This window comes from Podarcis gaigeae, assembly GCF_964106915.1.
Source record: "Podarcis gaigeae genome assembly, chromosome: 1".
Taxonomy (NCBI): Eukaryota; Metazoa; Chordata; class Lepidosauria; order Squamata; family Lacertidae; genus Podarcis; species Podarcis gaigeae.
The window spans coordinates 84,636,197-84,656,738 of NC_139678.1; the positions used below are offsets into that span (position 1 = coordinate 84,636,197).

The 20,542-nt window shown below is 46.3% G+C and overlaps 2 protein-coding genes across 5 annotated transcripts in view; one reads left to right on the forward strand and one right to left on the reverse strand.

The window, feature by feature from the left end:
• The first annotated feature begins 19 nt into the window (after positions 1-19).
• Positions 20-18,845, forward strand: LOC310839113 (uncharacterized protein). 4 transcript variants are annotated; one of them, XM_083727459.1, is made up of 3 exons: positions 20-213; positions 16,658-17,852; positions 18,107-18,845. In XM_083727459.1, the coding sequence occupies exons 2-3, from the start codon at positions 16,665-16,667 to the stop codon at positions 18,191-18,193; spliced, it is 1,275 nt and encodes a 424-aa protein (XP_083583585.1). In that variant the 5' UTR covers positions 20-213; positions 16,658-16,664; the 3' UTR covers positions 18,194-18,845. The 4 variants fall into 4 exon arrangements, with proteins under 4 accessions (XP_083583585.1, XP_083583587.1, XP_083583588.1 ...); XM_083727461.1 differs by having other exon boundaries at positions 16,658-17,819; XM_083727462.1 differs by having other exon boundaries at positions 16,658-17,796.
• Positions 11,205-20,542, reverse strand: part of INHA (inhibin subunit alpha) — a 131,273-nt gene continuing 121,935 nt past the window's right edge. The window contains exon 3 of the transcript XR_014561349.1: positions 11,205-11,345. The gene's annotated coding sequence lies outside the window, so the exon portion shown is untranslated. The remainder of the gene's footprint in view (positions 11,346-20,542) is intronic.

Genomic DNA, 20,542 nt, shown 5'->3' on the forward strand with positions numbered 1-20,542 from the left:
GCCCGCCTCGAGGCGCGGAGGGATCAGGAAGGTCACTCCCAGGAACGCTGGTCTGGAAGTCCTGCCCCCTGTGATCCCGTTTGTGCGTAGCGGGAAAGCACTCTGCACTTGCTCAGAAGCTCTCTTGTTCGTGCTTAGCGCCGAGTATATGTTCCACGGCTTGAGACCTGGAGATTCTGAAGTGCTAAGTTGGACATAGCGACGCGCAGGCTGGTAATTTTCTTTATTTTCACATTTGTCAGCCTAGCCAAAGATCAGGGATTATGGGAGTTGTGGTATCCAAAAATACCTGGAAGGCCACAGGTTCTCTGTACCTGTTACACACTGTCGTGGGATCTGCAGACCCTCCAAGTGCCCCTATTTTCAAGGAACATCCCTGATTTAGAGAAGCTGTCCCGGTTCTTGATTTGTTCTTGCAATGTACCACTTTTCCTTAAAGGTAAAGGTAAAGGTACCCCTGCCCGTACGGGCCAGTCTTGCCAGACTCTGGGGTTGTGCGCCCATTTCACTCAAGAGGCCAGGGGCCAGCGCTGTCCGAAGACACTTCCGGGTCACGTGGCCAGTGTGACATCGCTGCTCTGGCGAGCCAGAGCTGCACACGGAAACGCCGTTTACCTTCCCGCTAGAAAGCGCTCCCTATTTATCTACTTGCACCCGGAGGTGCTTTCGAACTGCTAGGTTGGCAGGCGCTGGGACCGAGCAACGGGAGCGCACTCCGCCGCGGGGATTCGAACCGCCGACCTTTCGATCGGCAAGCCCTAGGCACTGAGGCTTTTACCCACAGCGCCACCTGCGTCCCACCACTTTTCCTTAGGGTGTCCCTATTTTCACTGGAGAAATGTTGGAGGGTATGTGCCTGTTGTATTTCTTTATTCTGCAACAGCTTGTCTCTCCACTGATTTCAATACAAGAGGATTCTAATATTTTGGTTAAATATATGTGGGGTATGTGTGTTAATAGCCCTTCAGTATGTTTTCAGCATTTAAAATATCCACCAGCAGATGTAGTGTGTGAAATGACAGGCTGTGCACCGCATGGCGCCATAGTGTTCAAGTGCATGCATGTGCTCTTAGAAAACAAGAAACAGTCACCCACCCACTCAGAAATGGAATAGAGGCCTTGGGACACTTTTCCCCACCTGCCTGATTTATTTTTTATTTTTGTACTAAAACTCCAATTAGTTCCTGCCAGTGTGGCCAGTGATCAGGGATGCTGGGAGTTGTAGTCCAAAATTATCTGGAAGTCAGCAAGGGAAGAAGTGGAACAATTAAAAATGGGAAAGGCCCAGAGTGACAGGGGGGCCCGGCCAGATGGGTGGGGTATAAGTAATAAATTGTTGTTGTTATTGTTGTTATTATTTATTATAAGGCAGTTAGCTCACACTAGTGTGTGTGCATTAGTATGTATTTATTAAAAAATGTTTTTATACCACTTTTTATTTAAAAATCATAAAGCAGTGTACAGCAGAATATAAAAACTACCACAAAACGACAACCTATATTGTAATAACAACAACAATAGTTAATCCAATGCAAAAAGATTAAAAACAGATGTATAATAATTGCCAACAAAGGTTTGGGAGAATAAAAGAGTTTTCTGTAGACGTTGAAACACCAACAATATGCCATAACTCAGAGAGAAGTTTGCATCTATATTGTAGCTGTTGCATGTTAAAGGAGACTCATTTGATTAATCATTTTGAGTTTTGTTTAGTTAAGCAATACATTCATCAATTTAAACTGAATAGGTTTGCCTATAAGAAGAAGAACATTCTGATTTTTGCAAGGCACCCATTGTTTGTAGTTGCTACCTATGTGGGACATCCTCTTCAAAAATACAGCCTCCCTACTCGTAGGAGGGGACATCTATTCTCAGCAGGCATGTACACCACAATCCTTTTTAAAATACTGGCTGTTTGGAAACATTTACAAATCTTCTGCCCAATTCATTGATTGAAATATTTTAAACCAATTAATCGACTCAGTGTTGCAACTCATGTTTGTGTGGTTATGCTGAACAAGATGGGTGCTTCGTGTACCTGATGAGTGGGTTGCAAGTCCATGAAAAGCGCCTGCCAAAATGCGTCTGCCACAAGAACTCCTTTTTGTTCTGGTGAAAGAAAGGATGAAATGAGGTGCAAAGCTTGCTGCTCGGTGTCTGTATCAGAGCCAGAAGTGATTGTCCGTAGCCACTAGTCATGTGGCAAACCCATTAATGGGGTTTTAGGGTCTCTGCGGGAAAATTGCGGCAGGAGTCCTGCAGTTCAAGGCTAGTGACCTAAAAGGAGACATTCACAATACCCAGTTGGAAATGGTAATGTTTCCCTTTCTGCAACCTCTGTCTTACTTATTTCATCCCTTATATGTCTCATTTGTTCTTTGGACAGTGGTACCTTGGGTTACATATGCTTCAGGTTACATACACTTCAGGTTACAGACTCCGCTAACCCAGAAATAGTGCTTCAGGTTAAGAACTTTGCTTCAGGATGAGAACAGAAATCGGGCTCCGGCGGCGCGACAGCAGCAGGAGGCCTCATTAGCTATAGTGGTGCTTCAGGTTAAGAACAGTTTCAGGTTAAGTACAGACCTCTGGAATGAATTAAGTACTTAACCTGAGGTACCACTGTATATGAGATGAAGATGGATGGATGCTTCCTCAAGGTAATGTTTGTGAGCAACAAGTACAACTCAACACTCTACATGACACCCACACGCCACATGAAAAGCAGCATGAGAGAAGTGTATAGAATTATGCCTAGTGTGGAGATAGTTTTTCTCCATCTCTCATAACAATATAATCATAGAATTGTCGAGTTGGAAGCGACCCTAAGGATCATCTAGCCCAACCCCTTGCATTGCAGGAATGAATATGCACTGTCCCATACAGGGGTCAAACCCGCAGCCTTGGCATTATCAGCACCATGCACTCACCAACTGGTGTTTGGGGGCTTCCAGTGAAGCTGAATGTTGGAAGATTCCGGACATCCAAAATAAAGTACTTCTCCAAACAGCGTATAGCTAAATGATGGAATTTGCTCCAATAAGAGTCAGTGATCACCACAGCCTTGGATGGGTATAAATGAGGGTTAGATGAATTCTTAAGATGATAAAGCTGTCAATGGCTACTAAGTCTGATTCCTCATTCCACCTCCATGGTCAGAAGTACTATGCTTCTGAATACCAATTGCACAGGCAGTGGCAGAGGTGATGAAAGTTGCTGTCCAACAACATCCGGAGAGCCACATGTTTCCCATCCCTAGAATACAACAAAATAGGAGAACAAATGGTATATTAGAGCAATACAGACTCCAGGCTATATATATATATATGTGTGTGTGTGTGTGTGTGTGTGTGTGTGTGTAGATGAGAACAGAGTAGCTTTGTGCAATCAGATGAGAGTGTCTTTCCAAAAAGGTGCATGAGATTACTGGAGATTCCACCAGTTAACACTCATGGTGATGCGTGATGAATGCTAGGAAGTCTCATAGAATTAGTCTTGTCTGGCAGCACCCCTGAGCACTCTGAGCCTAGTGGGTCAGTTCTTCAGAAAGAGCTACATAAGTGCCACACCCTTTTGAACACCAATTCTTCAAATATCTCTCTATGTCTACAGTGATAAGAAATCATTAAGGTCTTTGAGAGGTGTAAATTTATATTGGGTCCCATAGATTGAGAGCATAGCTAGTTTAGGATCTGGCTGCAAAATTTGGCACATGATTCTAGTTATATCTCAGGAGTTTTGCTTCCAGAAAAACCCTCCAGACTGTGGTGCAGTTCCTCAGAATGCCAGGAATGAGGCTCTGGCACAGATGTCTTTCAGCAGGTATGGAGATGTCTGTGTGCCAAAGGAGTGAACAGAAAACACTGCTGCTGGGATTCCTGTCACTTGCTTTGCCAGCTCTGGAAAAGAACAGAAACATTCTGTTCCCTTTGTCCCACATTCCCCAGAGCTGAGACTTCTATCTGGAATCTGCTAGGTGCAGAGGCTAGTAGTATGTCAGATTGCGGCTTTAGATGGATAACGACAAGCTACAAAACCCAAAAAGGGAAACATGATTCCCCCCCCCCTCTCTTTATCTCTCTTCTGGTCTGTAAAGAGAAAAATGCCCCCCCCCCCCGCCAAATGCCCATGAATGAGAGGGTAGGGCACACCATAGTGAAAGAACTGGAATGTTACAGTCATTGATCAGGCCATTCCCATTTCCTCCACAAAGCCACAACTGGAGGTAGCCAAGAGGACCTCAGTCTAAGTGCCTGGTGGCAAAATAGTGGCTCCCATCCAAGGCCATTTCCACTGTAACCTGAAACACTGAAACTCATTCTGTTTCTCTTGACTCTTTTCCTGTGGCTGGGACTTTTATCACTGAATCATTGTGGAAATCAGACACGCAGCACACCAGGGTGTGTGATGCCTTACTGAGCATAAGAGGGAAGGTCCCTGCTTTCAGGGACTTGCAGTCTAAAAATTAAGGGTACTGGGAATTGTGCAGAGGAAACTACAGCTCCTAAGATTCTTTGCAGGACCTCATGTGTATTGAATGTGCTTTGAATGTGTGCTGTGGATCTGCTAGGAAGCAAGGAAATGACCAAGGAAGGGAAAGCTGGGAAAGGGGCACAGTGATTAGGAAAGCAATAAGTGACTGTTTCAGTTAGATGTGTTTAGGCTTAAATTACAGAGTTATAGAGATAGGGTATGCCAGCGAAGGAGTTGCGCCTTGTGGTGGCACCAGAAAAAAAGGGTGGGTGGGTATAGAAGGGGTAAAATATATTTCTATGTCTATGAGTTGTGTTCCACATATTAAGAACTCTGAAAGAAAAATAACAGTCTACAATTGGGGGGGGGGGAGCTCCTTTTGGGGGGGTGCTCCCCCCCCCCCAGTACTGCCCATGGTTCTGCCAGGTAAGGTAAAGGTAAAGGTACCCCTGCCCGTACGGGCCAGTCTTGACAGACTCTGGGGTTGTGCGCCCATCTCACTCAAGAGGCCAGGGGCCAGCGCTGTCCGGAGACACTTCCGGGTCACGTGGCCAGCGTGACAAAGCTGCATCTGGCGAGCCAGAGCCGCACACGGAAACGCCGTTTACCTTCCCGCTGGTAAGCGGTCCCTATTTATCTACTTGCACCCGGAGGTGCTTTCGAACTGCTAGGTTGGCAGGCGCTGGGACCGAGCAGCGGGAGCGCACCCCGCCGCAGGGATTCGAACCGCCGACCTTTCGATCGGCAAGTCCTAGGCGCTGAGGCTTTAACCCACAGCGCCACCTGCGTCCCCGCATGGTTCTGCCAGAGTTCTAATAAATAGGTGGGTTTTGAGGAGACATTTGAAGTGCTTAAATTGGAGGGAGGGATGAAGATGGGGGAAAGAGCTCAGGGATGGCATGGCAGGGAGGGGAGGGGAGTGGCTAGATGCACCATCAAGAGCCAGGGATGGGAAACCTAAGCCTCAGAGAGTAGAAATTGGATGCAGAGGAGACTGAAGAACTGACAAAGCAGGGAGAGCTTTGGGCAAGAGCAGTATCATCCAGGACTCTGTTGGATCCTGTGTCATTATTTCCCAATTCCTGCCTAGGTTAGCTTTTTCTTCCTTCTGGGAGCCCCCCTCCTTATCAAGCATTTTGAACGACAAGTAGGTGATCCCTATCTAGGATGCTCTCCTGTTGCAGGGAGGGAGCCATCCTGTCTGCCTGGAGATGTGCCTGGTCACTGACACAGACCGATCAGCACATCAAAGGAGGGTCTGGTGAGCACCCATTTCCTGCCTTCCTCCTGCAGCTCCTTGGATGAGGTCATTCAAGAAGGGGAGGGGGAGGCAAGGGAGAGGAGAGGAGAGAAGAGGGATTCGCCTGAACTGGAGAGGCACTCATGGACTTCTTGCATCTCAGTCCAAATGCATCCCCCCCCCCCCCGCAATCCCCCACCATAGGACAGCACCTATGCTCCCCCCCCCCCCTTAGCAGGAAGCAGCCGAGAGGGAATTTCTCATTCTGCTGGGGGCTGCAGGAAGCGCAGCAGGAAATGTGTGCTATGTCTGTGCATAACCCACCCATATCTCAAGGTGTGTAAGCTTGCCAGTAGATGAGACATGCCCTGAATGAACAACTTCGATTCAATGATGTCACTAGCTCCATATGAGTCAGACCTGCTTTATCAAAATATAAATAGACAGGAGCTTCTGCCTGAGGGCAACACCTACCTTACTCATGATGGCTTCATGCGCCATATTTGGGGTGGGATCTCCCCAGATGCACAATTCTACGATTCTATGATTGCCTCTAGGTTGATTGCTCATCCTTTTCCCAGTCTGGGATCATTTTGCATGAAGCGCTCTCTCCTATTTTTGATAGCTCTCCCTTATCTCCTTTTGATCAGAGCATAGGGAATGATTTTGTAGCGAGTCGTGCCATTATTCCATCTACTTCAATGTTGTCTGCACCAACAAGCAGCAGCTTTCCGGGATTTCAGCCGAGCTGTCCCCAGTCCTATCTGGAGGTGCTGGTGACTGAACCTGGGACCTTTTGCATCCATGGGAGGTGCTGTGCCCTTTGAACTGCAGACCTCCTTTTCTGGTCCTTGGGAGATGTTGTCCAATCTTGAAATTCCTAATTTTGGAGATCTTAGAACAAAAGATTGATCCCTCTGCCTATTTCTTTCTTTTTGGCACACTAACCAAGCCATACACTTTCTCCTATGTCAAAACAAAAAAAATTCCTTCCAGTAGCACCTTAAAGACCAACTAAGTTAGTTCTTGGTATGAGCTTTCGTGTGCATGCACACTTCTTCAGATACACTGAAACAGAAGTTTCCAGACCCTTCTATATAGTGAGAAGGTGGGGAGGGGTATTACTCAGAAGGGTGGTGGGATATCTGCCAATCACCCATTCCCACCACCCTTCTGAGTAATACCCCTCCCCACCTTCTCACTATATAGAAGGGTCTGGTAACTTCTGTTTCAGTGTATCTGAAGAAGTGTGCATGCACACGAAAGCTCATACCAAGAACTAACTTAGTTGGTCTTTAAGGTGCTACTGGAAGGAATTTTTTTTGTTTTGACTATGGCAGACCAACACGGCTACCTATCTGTAACTGGAACTTTCTCCTATGGTTTGTTTTGTTGATTTCTTGCATATATTTCCCAGATTTCTTCCAAGGAATTCCAAGTGGCTTACATAGTTCCCCCTGTTTCCATTTTATCCTCACAAGAACCCTAACAGGTAGGTTTGGCATAAGGCCATCCAGTAAGCTTCATGGTTGAGTGGGGATTTGAACCCAAGACCTCTGCAGTCTGACATCCTGAGCATAGTGATAATATTTTTATGTTACTAAGTACAGTACTGTTTCACTCAGACTTTGCAAAATGTATATGAAGTCTGAGATAAATGAAAAATACCAACTCTTTCCACGCCCATAGCCATATTTACAAATCCGTTTCCGACCACAATTCTTCCAGTTTTTCTAATGATTTCCAATAGTAACTCCAACAGTCCAAATCTGTACTGTTATGAAAGAACAACCAAGAGACTTGTGGCATCTAGAAGATTGTAGATTTATCACGGCATAAGCTTTTTTTGGACTAAAGCCCACAACATCAGATGTGAACTCTCTAACCCATGAAATCTTATGCCACGAGAAGGCGTTAAGGTGACACAAAACTCTTTGCTGTTTTTGCTGCCATAAGACTTAACAGGGATACCCCTCTGGAATGTATGCTTTGATGAATCTGCCTTAGTTAGCTGTGGTGGGGAACTCATTTTTGTGTGTGTGACGGTTTCTCGCCTGTCTCAGCAAATCAGGAGGTTGTCTAGCTTTCATGGTAATGATGCATGAGTGGATTGCATTTCCTTTGGGTTTAGGTTTTGATCTTTTAGCGCTTAGCAATGCATGGAATTGTGGTTGCATTAGTTGAGTTGCTCCTCAAAACTGAGAATTGTCCTCTGGATGGTTAACATCTGCGGCGTATAGTTTTGCTTTGCAGCTGTTGCTCTAGAGCTCTGCACGCAAATATCTACCTTATTTGTGCAGAGCTGTAGGCAAAGGAATCCAACTTATCTGAGTCATCTCACAATCCAGAGACAAGGAACTTACAACACTGCAGATGCTGCTAGGCCACATTTCTCATCATTTCTGGCGTTCAGCAATGCTAGCTGAGGACATGAGAGTTGAAATCCACCAACATCTAGTTCCCCACCCCTGCCATAATCTCAGTTCATCGCCCAACATATTTCTTGTGATGAGAAATGGGTTGATATGAACCCAGCCCTCTCAGTTGTTTCCCTCAAGATCCGTGTGTGGAAACTAATGCAGGGAAAGGAAGTTTTTGGAGGTTAATATCTTACGATTGGTTGGATAGTGTTTTCGAGGTTACCAGCATGAGTTTGACCAAACTGCGGGAGGCAGTGGAGGACAGAGGTGCCTGGCGTTCTCTGGTCCATGGAGTCACGAAGAGTCGGAAACGACTAAACAACAACAATCTTACGATAGGCCCACAACTTACACAAGTGTTACATTCTGGGGATCAGGCCTAAAGCCAGAATCATGTATAGTCAAAACCCATATGGTTCAATGATGGATGGGATTGCCAAATACATTTTTTCCAGAACGCCTACCTTTTCTGTTCCCCTATCTTATTTATTTAACTTTCCCTCCATGCATGTAAAGCTGAATGCACACAAGTTACTGGTAAATGCATGCAGGTTGCAGGCTTACTGTATTCACGTTGATCAGCTTACATGGCTATTAAAATGTGTCAGTTCATGAATCTCCAATGTGAGGATGGGTTCTGGTTTCTTCCAGACCAAGCGTACATTGGGCAATCTGCCTGATTTGTTTCCGTAAGAGTTGTGTGAAGGTTATACGATGTTGCCGTCAAGGTGCTGCTATCTTTTGCTTTTCCACTGTAGTTTTCTGTCGCTTTTCTTACCCCTCAACAGTTTGCCTTTTTTCTTTGCCAGGGCAGGCAGGAGGGAGTGGATTTGTTGTGCAAGAGAGGTTTTATTTAGCTGTTGCTACTTGTTGCAATGTACGGTATCCACTCTCTTCATGGTGGGTTGTGAATGTGCACTCTGCTTGCTCAAAGGACGTCTACCTGAATGTGTGTCATGAGATAGGCTCCAGCCAATCTTCAGATTTGGACCTCAGGATAAACAGATCCTGAAAATCTTTCTTATCTGCCCCAGGAGCATGTGTTTGTGGTGGAAATGAATTTGAAAGAATGCCTGTGCAGGAAAGAAATAATTTCACAACTTGAACAGTTTCAGTCCTCTACTGATGTTCCTGTAACAACTGTTACTTTATGCTAGAGGCTTCTGTGATTTGCTGGTTTACTTTTGTAGTGCTCTTCATATGAATAAAAGCAATAAAAATGTGTTGGGTTCTTATTTAAACAAAAGCAAAAATCAGTTTGCAACTATTATATTTTTATTTCACAGGATTTCTATACCGCTTCATTGCAATATAACCTCAAAGAGATTTCCAAAAATAAAAATAAAATAATAAAATAATCAGGTTGTGTGTGGTTGTTTTTGGTTTGTTTTTTTTAAAAAACCCAGTTAGATACAACTACTTTAAAAACATTCAAAAATAATAAACTTAAAAGTCTGCTAAAAACCAGATTAAAACACATGTCAACATTACTGGACGCATCGTCTGGCTACAAACGTGTGCTGCGTTGCTCTGACAGTGCTGGAAGAGAGAGGGGCTTGGGCATTGCTCGGCTCTGGTCTTCTGCATTTTCAATCAGTGACCTTTTCTGGACTTGTTTCCACCCTCTCTCCGTGTTGCTTTTGTAGGAATTAGGCCTGGCTCCCTTGAGATAGGATCGTGTTCACACCAGCTGTGCCCTTGCTCCGGTGGAATGAGATTAAGGGGGTGTGAGAGGCTTTCACAGGATCACACTGGGGACCTGTGACACCTGCTCCCACCAGAAGAGAAGGGGATTGCCTAAAGGGCATTGCTATCCCAGTCAAAGCTGCCCACTAGCTGGCATTCCTAATGTAAAATGTTTCTGACTGCAAGCCGAGAACAGGCAAGGACAATGCAATGCAATAGCTGCCTCTCCCAATAGCTTGGGCAGTGGCTGCTGACTTTGTAGTAGATGTGGTCTGCTCTAAGTGGATATCATTTAGACCCTGGTATCTCTGGGATCCTCCTAACTCTTAAGGAGCTCTAACTTCAACCACAACAATAAAAACAGCAGTAGCAGCAGCAGCAATGTTAATGATGACGTTAGACCATGGTTTGCTTGTTTATTATTAAATGTTAACTTTATTGGGAAGATAAACTGCATAATGCCATCACCTGTCTCCATAGTTATAAGCTTGTCCCATCCAAAATGGTCCAAACAAAATGGGGATTTGATCCCCTATTCCAGACCATCTTCGGTTCACAAGCATTTCACTCAGCAATGTACGAGCTGCAAACGTGCTTCATTCGCCCAGGATTATTAATTACTTCTCCACACCCCATTTTTATGAGAAGTTTTACTAACCATAAGACTGTTTGAGGAAATATCTTGCACACACTTCCCCTTATTGGAGAAGGGGTGTGGAAGAAAGTGTGGTCTCCTCGGTTGTGTTGAATGCTAAGCCTTTGCTCTTTTGGTTTGGGTGTAGGACCGGGTGATGGGATTTTGTGTCTTCCAGTTTCCATTTGTGATGGCTGATGAGCTTTGGTGATGGCTGATGAGCTTTGGGGAGAACCCTTCATTATGAGGTGATATACTTCAGCTCATTCCTAATATTATTTTAAATATACAGTCGTACCTTGGAAGCTGAACGGAATCTGTTCCCAAAGTCCGTTCTACTTCCAAAATGTTCAGAAACCAACATCCTGCAGCCGATTGGAAGCCGCGCTGGACGTTTGGCTTCTGAAAATCGTTCAAAAACCAGAACACTCACTTCCGTGTTTTGATCGTTCGGAAGTCAAGGCATTTGAGAGCCAAGGTATGACTGTATCTCACTAATGAGCTAATATCCTTGCTTTTACCTAGTGGAGCTGAACATCTGTTTGTGTCCCTGTAAACTCAGTGTGCAGAAGGTCTATTGGAAAAGATTCTTCAGCTTCACCATACACTAATATGTGACTAAGGGTGCATAGAGAGGAACCAGGTTAACAAGTGGCAAAAAAATAAAATACAGTGGTACCTCGGGTTACATACGCTTCAGGTTACATACACTTCAGGTTACAGACTCCGCTAACCCAGAAATAGTACCTCAGGTTAAGAACTTTGCTTCAGGATAAGAACAGAAATCATGCTCCTGCGGCACAGTGGCAGCAGGAGGCCCCATTAGCTAAAGTGGTGCTTCAGGTTAAGAACAGTTTCAGGTTAAGAACGGACCTCTGGAACGAATTAAGTACTTACCCGAGATACCACCGTAATAATAAAAAGGCACTGCTGAAATTGTATTCTTTATGAAGCAATGTATCTCCCAAAGTCTGGCATATTTTCTACCTCTTCAGTCCAGCTCGGATGAAATGTGTCTGTCTCTGGTACAGTTAGAAGCTTTGATATTACCTCTTCCTGGCTTGGCATTATTGTTTGGCTGCATAAGTTCATACTCAGAACGGCAAGCAGAAATGAGCTGATGATGTAATGGCTGGTTTGGGTCATGCATAGTGTGTGTGTGTTTGTGCATGGAGTAGATACCATATTTTTGTTGCAATTGCAGTTGCAGAATAAATAGAGTAGTTTGGGTTGATCTAGGAAACATTTCTGCAATTAGCGGTGGCTTTGTGCTGGCACAGGGATGAGGAACCTGTGGCCCTACAAATGTTGTTGAACAATGGTCAATGGCCAGGAATGATGGGAGTTGTAGTCCAGCGGTATCTCGCAGGCCTCAGGTTCCCCACCCCTGGACTACAGCAGATCTGAAGTGAGTTGAGAGTTCAACAACATCTGGAGGGCCACATGTTTTCCATTCCTGGGCTGTCAGAACACACTTTCACTGCAGAAGGTTAGGCAGGACACCCAGTTGAAATCACCGCCACCCTTTCAGTCATTTGTAGTGCCTTTCCTGGCCAGGGCTAGACATCTTTTGTGCTTCTGCAACATCTTCATTTCATGGCTTGCCTGCTGTTCCCCTTCCAGCAGCCTGCTCAGCTTTTTCTAGCAACTGGAGTCTTGTCTAGCAGGAAGTGTCCATCTGCACAGAGAAGTTGGTGCCCCTGAGTCAAAGCCAACAAGATGTCATCACCTTTGACCACTGGCCAAGCTGGGTGGGACTGATGGGAGTTGTTTTACAGCAACTTCTGGAAGTCATCACATTGACTTTCCCTGCCCACTGACCAGTTCAGGTTTTTTGATGCTTCTGTGCACGTTCAACAGATTCATCAGATCAAGCCTTTCTGATCATGGAGGAGGCAATGATGGAAGAGCCTTCCTCTACTGTAGCCTTTGCCTTCCAGATTGTTTGATCAACAATTGATAGCATCCTGGCCATTGACCACACAGATTGGGTCTGATGCGGGTTGTATTTCAAAACATGGAAGGCACCAGGTCGAGTCTACTGCCCTTCTCACTGTAATGCAGTTGGTAAAAGTACACCCCCTCCCCCCCAAAAAAAAGTGTGAGGGAAGAAAATGTTGCAAACCTTTTGATACCTGGGACTGGCTCACTCACAACCACCTCCTTCATTGGCTTCCCTGCATTGTAGTTGCTGTTTACCACTCCCCCCACTAACAGCAGCTCTGAAGCACAGTAAGCCCTAGGGCGCAAGGATCAATAGGCCTCCCTTCCAATGGGCAAATCTGCTTTTGAAGCCTCATACTGCCTGCGTGGAGATTGCCCATTATTTATACTAGATAGTAAAGTGCCCATTCGCCTTCTTGAAATCATGGTGTGGAATTAACTAGTTATTGCCTGGCCCTGCACCATGCTTTATAAATTGGCAGCACTGTGCTAAAAAGAGGATTTTCCAGTCACTAAAGGTAAGAGATAATGTGGTTCCTTGTGACACTTAAGAACCACCAAAGTGAAATAAGCATCATCAGTGCATGTGTAGGGGTTAAGACTGGTAGTCTCGTAATCTGGGGAACCGGGTTCGAGTCTCCGCTCCTCCACATGCAACTGCTGGGTGACCTTGGGCCAGTCACACTTCTCTGAAGTCTCTCAGCCCCACTCACCTCACAGAGTGTTTGTTGTGGGGGAGGAAGGGGAAGGAGAATGTTAGCCGCTTTGAGACTCCTTAAAGGGAGTGAAAGGCGGGATATCAAATCCAAACTCTTCTTCTTCTTCTAATTGCATGTTACCTAAACACTCCCCCTGCCCCTTGCCCTGGCCTGCATCTTTTCCCAAGACTGTGCTACTAGAGCCAGCTCTGGCACTCTGCTGCCTCCTAGGGAAATTCACAAGAAGTACATAAAAATAAACGTAGCTGTTTTGGTCCATAAGCACAATCCAAAATCCACAGCTGGACAGTTCCTTTTTGGGGGACCAACCCAAAGGCCAGAAAATCATGGCAAGTTTTGAGGTCTCTAGAACTCTTAATCAGGAAAGATGTTACACAAATTGGGGTGGGGGAGAAAAGATAAAGGTGCCAAAATTAGGCTGGATGTTGTAGCCTATAGCCATGAGGTCAGCTCTGTAGATTCAGTTCTAAGATTGGGGTCGCAGACTGAATACAGTTCTGTAACTGACATAGAGTTTCGTAGCAGAGTAAGGCAAGAAGTTGTTACGGGCCATAGTATAAAGCAAATCTTCATGGCCTGTTCTGCCTTTAAAGCCAGCTGTTGGAGAGAGCTGCTCCCTATTCATGCTGCATCCCGCAGATGTAAGAGCAGACACCTGGATATCAGAGCACCTTTGCTGCTATCAGTTTTCTGCCTTCTTCTCCTGATATGAGAAGAATACATGCGTAGTCAGCAAGCCTTGTAGCTGTATCAGACGAAGTGCACTCTGGTTCACAAAAGCATGTGCCATAATAAATTTGCCAGCCTTTAAGATGTGCTTACCTTAAGTGAGGTAAGCACAAAGCTCTTTGCTGTTTATGCTGCAACAGACAGTGACCCCTCTGGAAACCATACTTAAGGTTACCCAAGAATGGGGCAAAGAAGCAAAATGGTTTTTAAAAAATAAAAATGAAGGGCTGAAAAAGGACCCTGGTTCTCAAGCAGGGATCCAGTGTTTATGCTAGAGAAACAGGAATTCTTACCACAACTTTTATGAGGCCCACCTAAAAAGAGTAAGGGTGAAGAAACTCAGGCCCAGGAGTCTAACGCATACCTTCAAGCTCTTGGAACTTTTCCCAGGCCACCCTGCTCACCCCTCCCCTATACCATGCCACCCCCCCCATATGCTTTTGCCAGGCTGGCATGTGGCAGAACCTCTTGCTTGCATGGATGCAGGATGGTGAGCTGTGCCTGGGGTGTGTGTGTGTGTGTGTGTGTGTGTGTGTTGAGCCCTCTAACATTTGTGCAGCTGGAATAAAGCCTACTGTAGAAAGATGAGCCACATCCCTTACTTTGCCCATGTTTGCTTCTTGTCCAAGCCTACTGCTGGCACATGCACATGCACACACACACACACACACACACACACACACACACACACACCAGATGGTTGCGTGTGAAGTAATGTGTCCCTTGGGTTGGAAAGGTTTCCCCACCCCTGCTATAAGCACTAATCACCACAAGACCCTTCACTGTCCCTGGACAGTGTCTCTCCCAAAGAACGCACTCTGTGCATATTTTGCCAGAGAGCCTGCTCTGGTGGTTCTTCCTGGCTAAGTCCCCTGCCTTCCCCCTTGTTTCTCCAAGAAGGTAACAAATCCTCATTCCACAATGCCTTTGCTGTGCTAGGATGTTGATTCTCAAACACAGAGAGAAGTTCCTCTTTTTTCAGAACTCCAGGCATCTGATCACTTCCCTGTTACCAACCGCCAGGGGAACATTTATTCATTTGCATGTCTGTTTTCTAAACCTGAACATTTACCCCTCCCCAGGTGACTCTTTGTTAAGCACTAGGCAAAAGGAAGTTGATGTGTGGTCCAAGGCAGCAGGGAGGTGGGGGGTCAGTGGAAGGGAAATGAGAAAAGGACCAGGTGCGTGTTGTGGAGAAAAGATTCCAGTTTAGGAAATTTCCGTAAGATTTTGAAGATATCCTCTTCAGCCAAGAAGATAGGCGATCCCCGCAGATTTCTCAATTTTGGGGGCTACAGACTGAGAAGCTCCATACAATTACAGTATATTATCATCCATTCTCCCTCCCAGTGGGTGGCGCTGTGATCTAAACCTCTGAGCCTCTTGGGCTTGCCAGTCGGAAGGCCGGAGGTTCAATGGGTGAGCTCCTGTTGCTCTGTCCCAGCTCCTGCCAACCTAGCAGTTTGAAAGCACACCAGTGCAAGTAATTAAATAAGTACCGCTGCAGCTCCATGTGCTCTGGTACTTGTCACGATGTCTCATTGTACCAGAAGCGGTTTAGTCATGCTGGCCACATGACCCGGAAAGCTGTCTGTGGACAAAGGCCAGCTCCCTCAGCCTGAAGCGAGATGAGCGCTACACCCCATAGTCGCCTTTGACTGCACTTAACTGTCCAGGGCTTCTGAGAGCCAGTGTGGTGTAGTGGTTAAGAGCGGTAGTCTCATAATCTGGGGAACTGGGTTCGCGTCTCCGCTCCTCCACATGCAGCTGCTGGGTGACCTTGGGCCAGTCACACTTCTTTGAAGTCTCTCAGCCCCACTCACCTCACAGAGTGTTTGTTGTGGGGGAGGAAGGGGGGGGAACTGTCCAGGGCTTCTTTGCCTTTTTTATTTTTACATCCATTCTGACCAGGCAAAGCAGACCTTGGCAACAAGGTCACAAGGTAAAGAAAAGAAGTTTCTGTGTGCCACTGCTGCCTTAGGAGTACATTTTTGCAAGTTCGGCTTGTTCCACAGGGATGAGGAAAAGCTCACTTTTAATACTAAAGGAGCATTGTCTTCCTTGGCATCCGGTCCTTTGACCCTGTTAGTTCTGGCACAGGAATCTCCCTTTTTACGAGTACTCCCTTGCTAGCGTGGCTGGCTTATGCCAACTGCAAGCTTTGCCCCACTGATTACAGCTAAAGTTGTAAGGACTGAGTTCCCCTGTTTCAGTGCTGAAAGCGTGTCCCAACATGCTGTGTCCATGGCAAAGGGTGTTTATTTGTCCCTCTGTGCAGTGAGACATAACCTGGTTCTTCTCTTCAGGTGACTGCTGTTCCCGGAGGTGGTAAGTTCCCAACTGCAGAGAGTGTTGGGGGCCATGGAGGAAGTTTGAGATAAGGAGGAACTGGATGTACTTTTCATACAGAGGGGGAGGGGTGGGGAAATGGCACCTCTTTGGACCACAGACACCTTTGTGTCTCTATACTTACTCTGGTTGCATTATCACTGACATGAGGGTTATAGCTTCCAGTGGAGAACAAGAGCAACAGAAGTACTGAATTTTGATGCTTGAGGTGTTATCCTCAGTTGGTATTAAGTGGGTCTACACAAAGGTATAAAGAGCTTTTGTAAATAGTGAATTGTCACAGGCTGCTATTTTTTGCATTTCATTGCCGTTTGACTCCACTGTGTACACACCTCTTTATTTTGAGGGTTGCCTTGTTCTGCTTACAATCCTGTGTATTTAACAACTGCAGTGACAGGGAAAGCTTTGCCTGCTGAGTTGCTTTTCACAACTTACCTAACCTTTCCCCATTCTACTTTCTCAGGCTGCTGATGGCATCGATGGAAGCCTTGTATACTGCTCTGCAAGATCAGATCCAGTCCTTTGAGGGACACATAAGAAGCTGCCAGCAAGCTTTTGACATTGACACCCTTTACAATGTGTTGCTGCTGCTGTCCCCTGCTGCAGATATCCAGAGCCTCCAGCAGCTGGAAAAGCTTGTTGAGTCCAGAGAACAGGATGGACAGGATAGAGTGAGGATCACAGCTGGCTGTGACATTGCCAGCTACATCTCCTGGTTTGTCACCTATGTGCGGTACCTGGGCTCCTTGAAAGGGTCATTTGACACCAAGGTTGTGTTTCCATTGTGTGAAAACCTGTACGTTAATGATGACTCGCTTGATGCATTGACCTTTGGACACAGAAGAGGACATGGCCTTTGTGCCCCAGCATCCGTTGCACGCACAGCCAAGCAGTTGTTCTCTGTCAGGAGGAAATGGGCTTTGCTCCTGAAAGGGGACACAATTGATGCACAGTTTTTCAGCCCCCAAAGCTGGCTTGATGTGCAGGGCTTTGGCAGTGCCTGTCCCTTTGGGAAGGTCTTGAGGTTGGTTCCTGACCTCTTTCACAAGGGCTTGGCTACTGCCCAGCTTGCCAGGCTGTGGGTGGAGCGCCATGCCAGCAACCATGGCACCCACCCAGTGCCCTCAGATCTAGGCTCAACCAAGAGAGGCAAAGGACTGGCTGCGGGCAGCTTGGAACACCATGGATACAACAGTTCCCTTTGCCAGCCTGGACTACCGCAAGCCCAACATGATTGCTTGGAGGTTTGGCCGCCGCCGCAAGCCACCAGCAGCAGGTGCAGCAATGAGAGGGGCACCTGCATGAGAAGTGCCAGCCAAGGAAGGAACGAGCTGCACGAGATCCATGGGGAACTCATGTCCCTGCTGTGGCGGGAGGAACGTTCTCTGAGCTTGGAAGCAGAGATTCAGGAGGTAAACCAGAGCATTTCCAACCTGCGGCATCACCGGGTGGCTAAGGAAAGGGAACTGGAAGCCCTTGAGCAGCAACTGGAGAAAGACCATTTGAGTGTGCCCTGCCCACAGCGCCAGGCTGTTCTCTGTGAGCTGGATGCCTTGGGGAGGCAGCTGAGGCTGGAAGAATACCGCAAAAACATCCTGCAAGGTGACTGGCTGCTAGAGTTGGAGGTCAGGCCAGTCCTTATGCGACCAATAAATACAGTAAGAAGCTAGGAAGTTAACCGACTGTGGGACCCAAGGTGGGCAGTATGCTGCCAGCCCAGAAACAGAGCGGGCTAGATCCCTTGCAGCTGGAAGGTGGTGGGCCTATGGCTGCATGGAACTGGGTCTTGGGTGGAACCAAAAAGTGATGAACACAGGGATTCAAAAGGGAGAATAGCAATCTTGAGACAAAGGATGGAAAAATTCAGTCCCCTTTGAAAGATGAAATGTGTGTCTTTTTATCTTTCTTCCAGCTGCAGGAACGTTACCAGGGGCTTGCACAGCTATTGCAGGGTAGGGAAGAGGTTCCCCTGGATCTTCAGCTCGCCAGTGAAACATAGACTCTCCCTTCTGCTTGGTTGCCTGCCTCTCAAATGAAGGTCGACTTGCTTCTGGGTGCATCACTTAATATATACCACCTCAAGCGTAGCTTCCATTAGGTTGATCGCTGCAATGTATTTTACTTTGGGCTGCCATTCATGACTATCCAGAAGCTCCATTCAGTGTGAGACACAGTGATCCATCTCCTGTCACAGGGAGCATTTTAAACCACTGCTCCAGCATTGACAATGGCTTCCTGTGATCCTCTGGGCACAATCTGGGGTGTTAGTTTTAACCTGTAAAGTTCTAAATGACTTGGGGCTAACATACCTAAAGGTTGCACAACATTTATGGAACTCTGTCTTACTGTAAAGTCAGTGAAACCAAAGTTTGAACAGTTGTTTGGAAGCATTGTAAAGCCTTTTTGAATGAGGTAGCTTGGGGAGGCATGATTTAAGCTGGTAAAGCAAGGATGGGAAATCTGCAGCCCTCCAGAAGACTCCAACACCCATCATTACTAACCATTGGGTATGGGAGTCAGAGTTGGGAATCCAACAACATGTGGTAGAGAGTTTGGATTTTTAACATTTTTTTTTACACTTCAGTTGGTGTTCTAGTTTGGGATGGGGTAGGTTATATATATTGATTGCTAAATAAAACAATTTGGCATGATGTCTCTCTTGTTGGTGAAAACTGTTCAGGTAGATCCGTTGTTGTCCCTGGAATGTCCATAGCCTGCAAAGAACACCCTTCCCAAACCCATCCTCTAGTCTAGCATCTAGTAGCAGCGGCTTTAATTCCAGTTCTAGTAGTAGCTACAGTTGTGCAAGTTAGGATGCAAGTGAAAATTGCTAGCTTCTGTAGGGGTTTGGATAGCTCTTGCTTGCACAGCACAGGACCTTGTTCCACTATAGTGTAGTAGGGGAGCTGTGGTTCATTCAGTTGTGGTCACCAACCTTTTTTTTTTGCTGAGATGCTGCTTTTAACACACACACACACACACACACACACACGTGCACACACTGTTAGTAGCTAGACATGGAGTATTCCTTGTTCACTTGTTCCGGTTTCCATACGCTCGGCGCATGCAGCTGTTTTTAAAGCAGAACTGGAACTTGGTGACAAGTCAGTATTTCCCCAGGGACAGAGTATCAGCCACCAAGAAGTTTTCCAATAAAGTAAAGGGAAGCAAAACAGGAACCAGAATCTGGATGGGGAAGCTGACCAAATTCCAAATGAGAACCAGTTTGTGGTGGTGATGAAATCAATCATGACTTGAAGTCATGATAATCAGTGGACTGCATGATGGGGGGAAACAGGGACACATGTTGCTGATGAGTTCAGCCACCGCTGGCTACTCAAGTTTATGACCTGGGGTGCTCCTGCAGCTACTGCTGCATCTTGAACTCTAAGAGTGTGGTAGAGGCCAGAAGTACTTTTTACTACCCTGAGAAGGCTACCACCCTTTCTGTTGCAATTAGACCTTGCCATTACTGTTCAATCAATGAAAGTTTTGATGCGTAGTAGCTGAGAATTTGACCAGAGAAAACCCTGGTTCAAATTCCATCCAAGTAACAGTATGTAGCTTCAGGCAAGTCCAGGGATGGGGAACAAGTGGCTGGCTCTCCAGATGTTGTTGGACTCCAAATCTCATTAACCCCAGCCAGCGTGGCCAGTGGTTAAGTATAGTGGAAGTTGTAGTTGTAGAAGGCCACAGGTTCCTCATTAGTGCTCTGGAGAGCCACAGCTTCCCTATAGCTTCCAGTCTATACTATGGAGGTGGTATTATTGACATCTTAAAGTAAAGGCAAAAGTACCCTTGACCATTAGGTCCAGTCACGGATGACTCTGGAGTTGTGCGCTCATCTTGCTCTATAGGCCGAGGGAGCCGGCGTTTGTATGCAGACAGCTTCTACATCATGTGGCCAGCATGACTAAGCCGCTTCTGGCAAACCAGAGCAGCGCATGGAAACGCTGTTTACCTTCCCGCTGGAGTGGTACCTATTTATCTACTTGCATTTGATGTGCTTTCGAACTGCTAGGTGGGCAGGAGCTGGGACCGAACAACGGGAGCTCATCCCCTCGCAGGGAATCAGCAAGCCCTAGGCTCTGTGGTTTAGACCACAGCGCCACCCTATTGACATCTTACAAGGCTGTTAAAAGGCATAACAATGTAATGTATGGGAAAGGCTTTGATCACTTGAAAAGCACTATATACATGCAAAGTGGTGTTATAACTTCGAAACAAATACAGTCGTACCTCAGAAGTCGAACAGAATCCATTGCAGAAGTCCATTTGACTTCTGAAACGTTTGACTTCCAAAGCATACCTTCTGATTGGCTGCAGGAAGCTCCTGCAGCCAATCGGA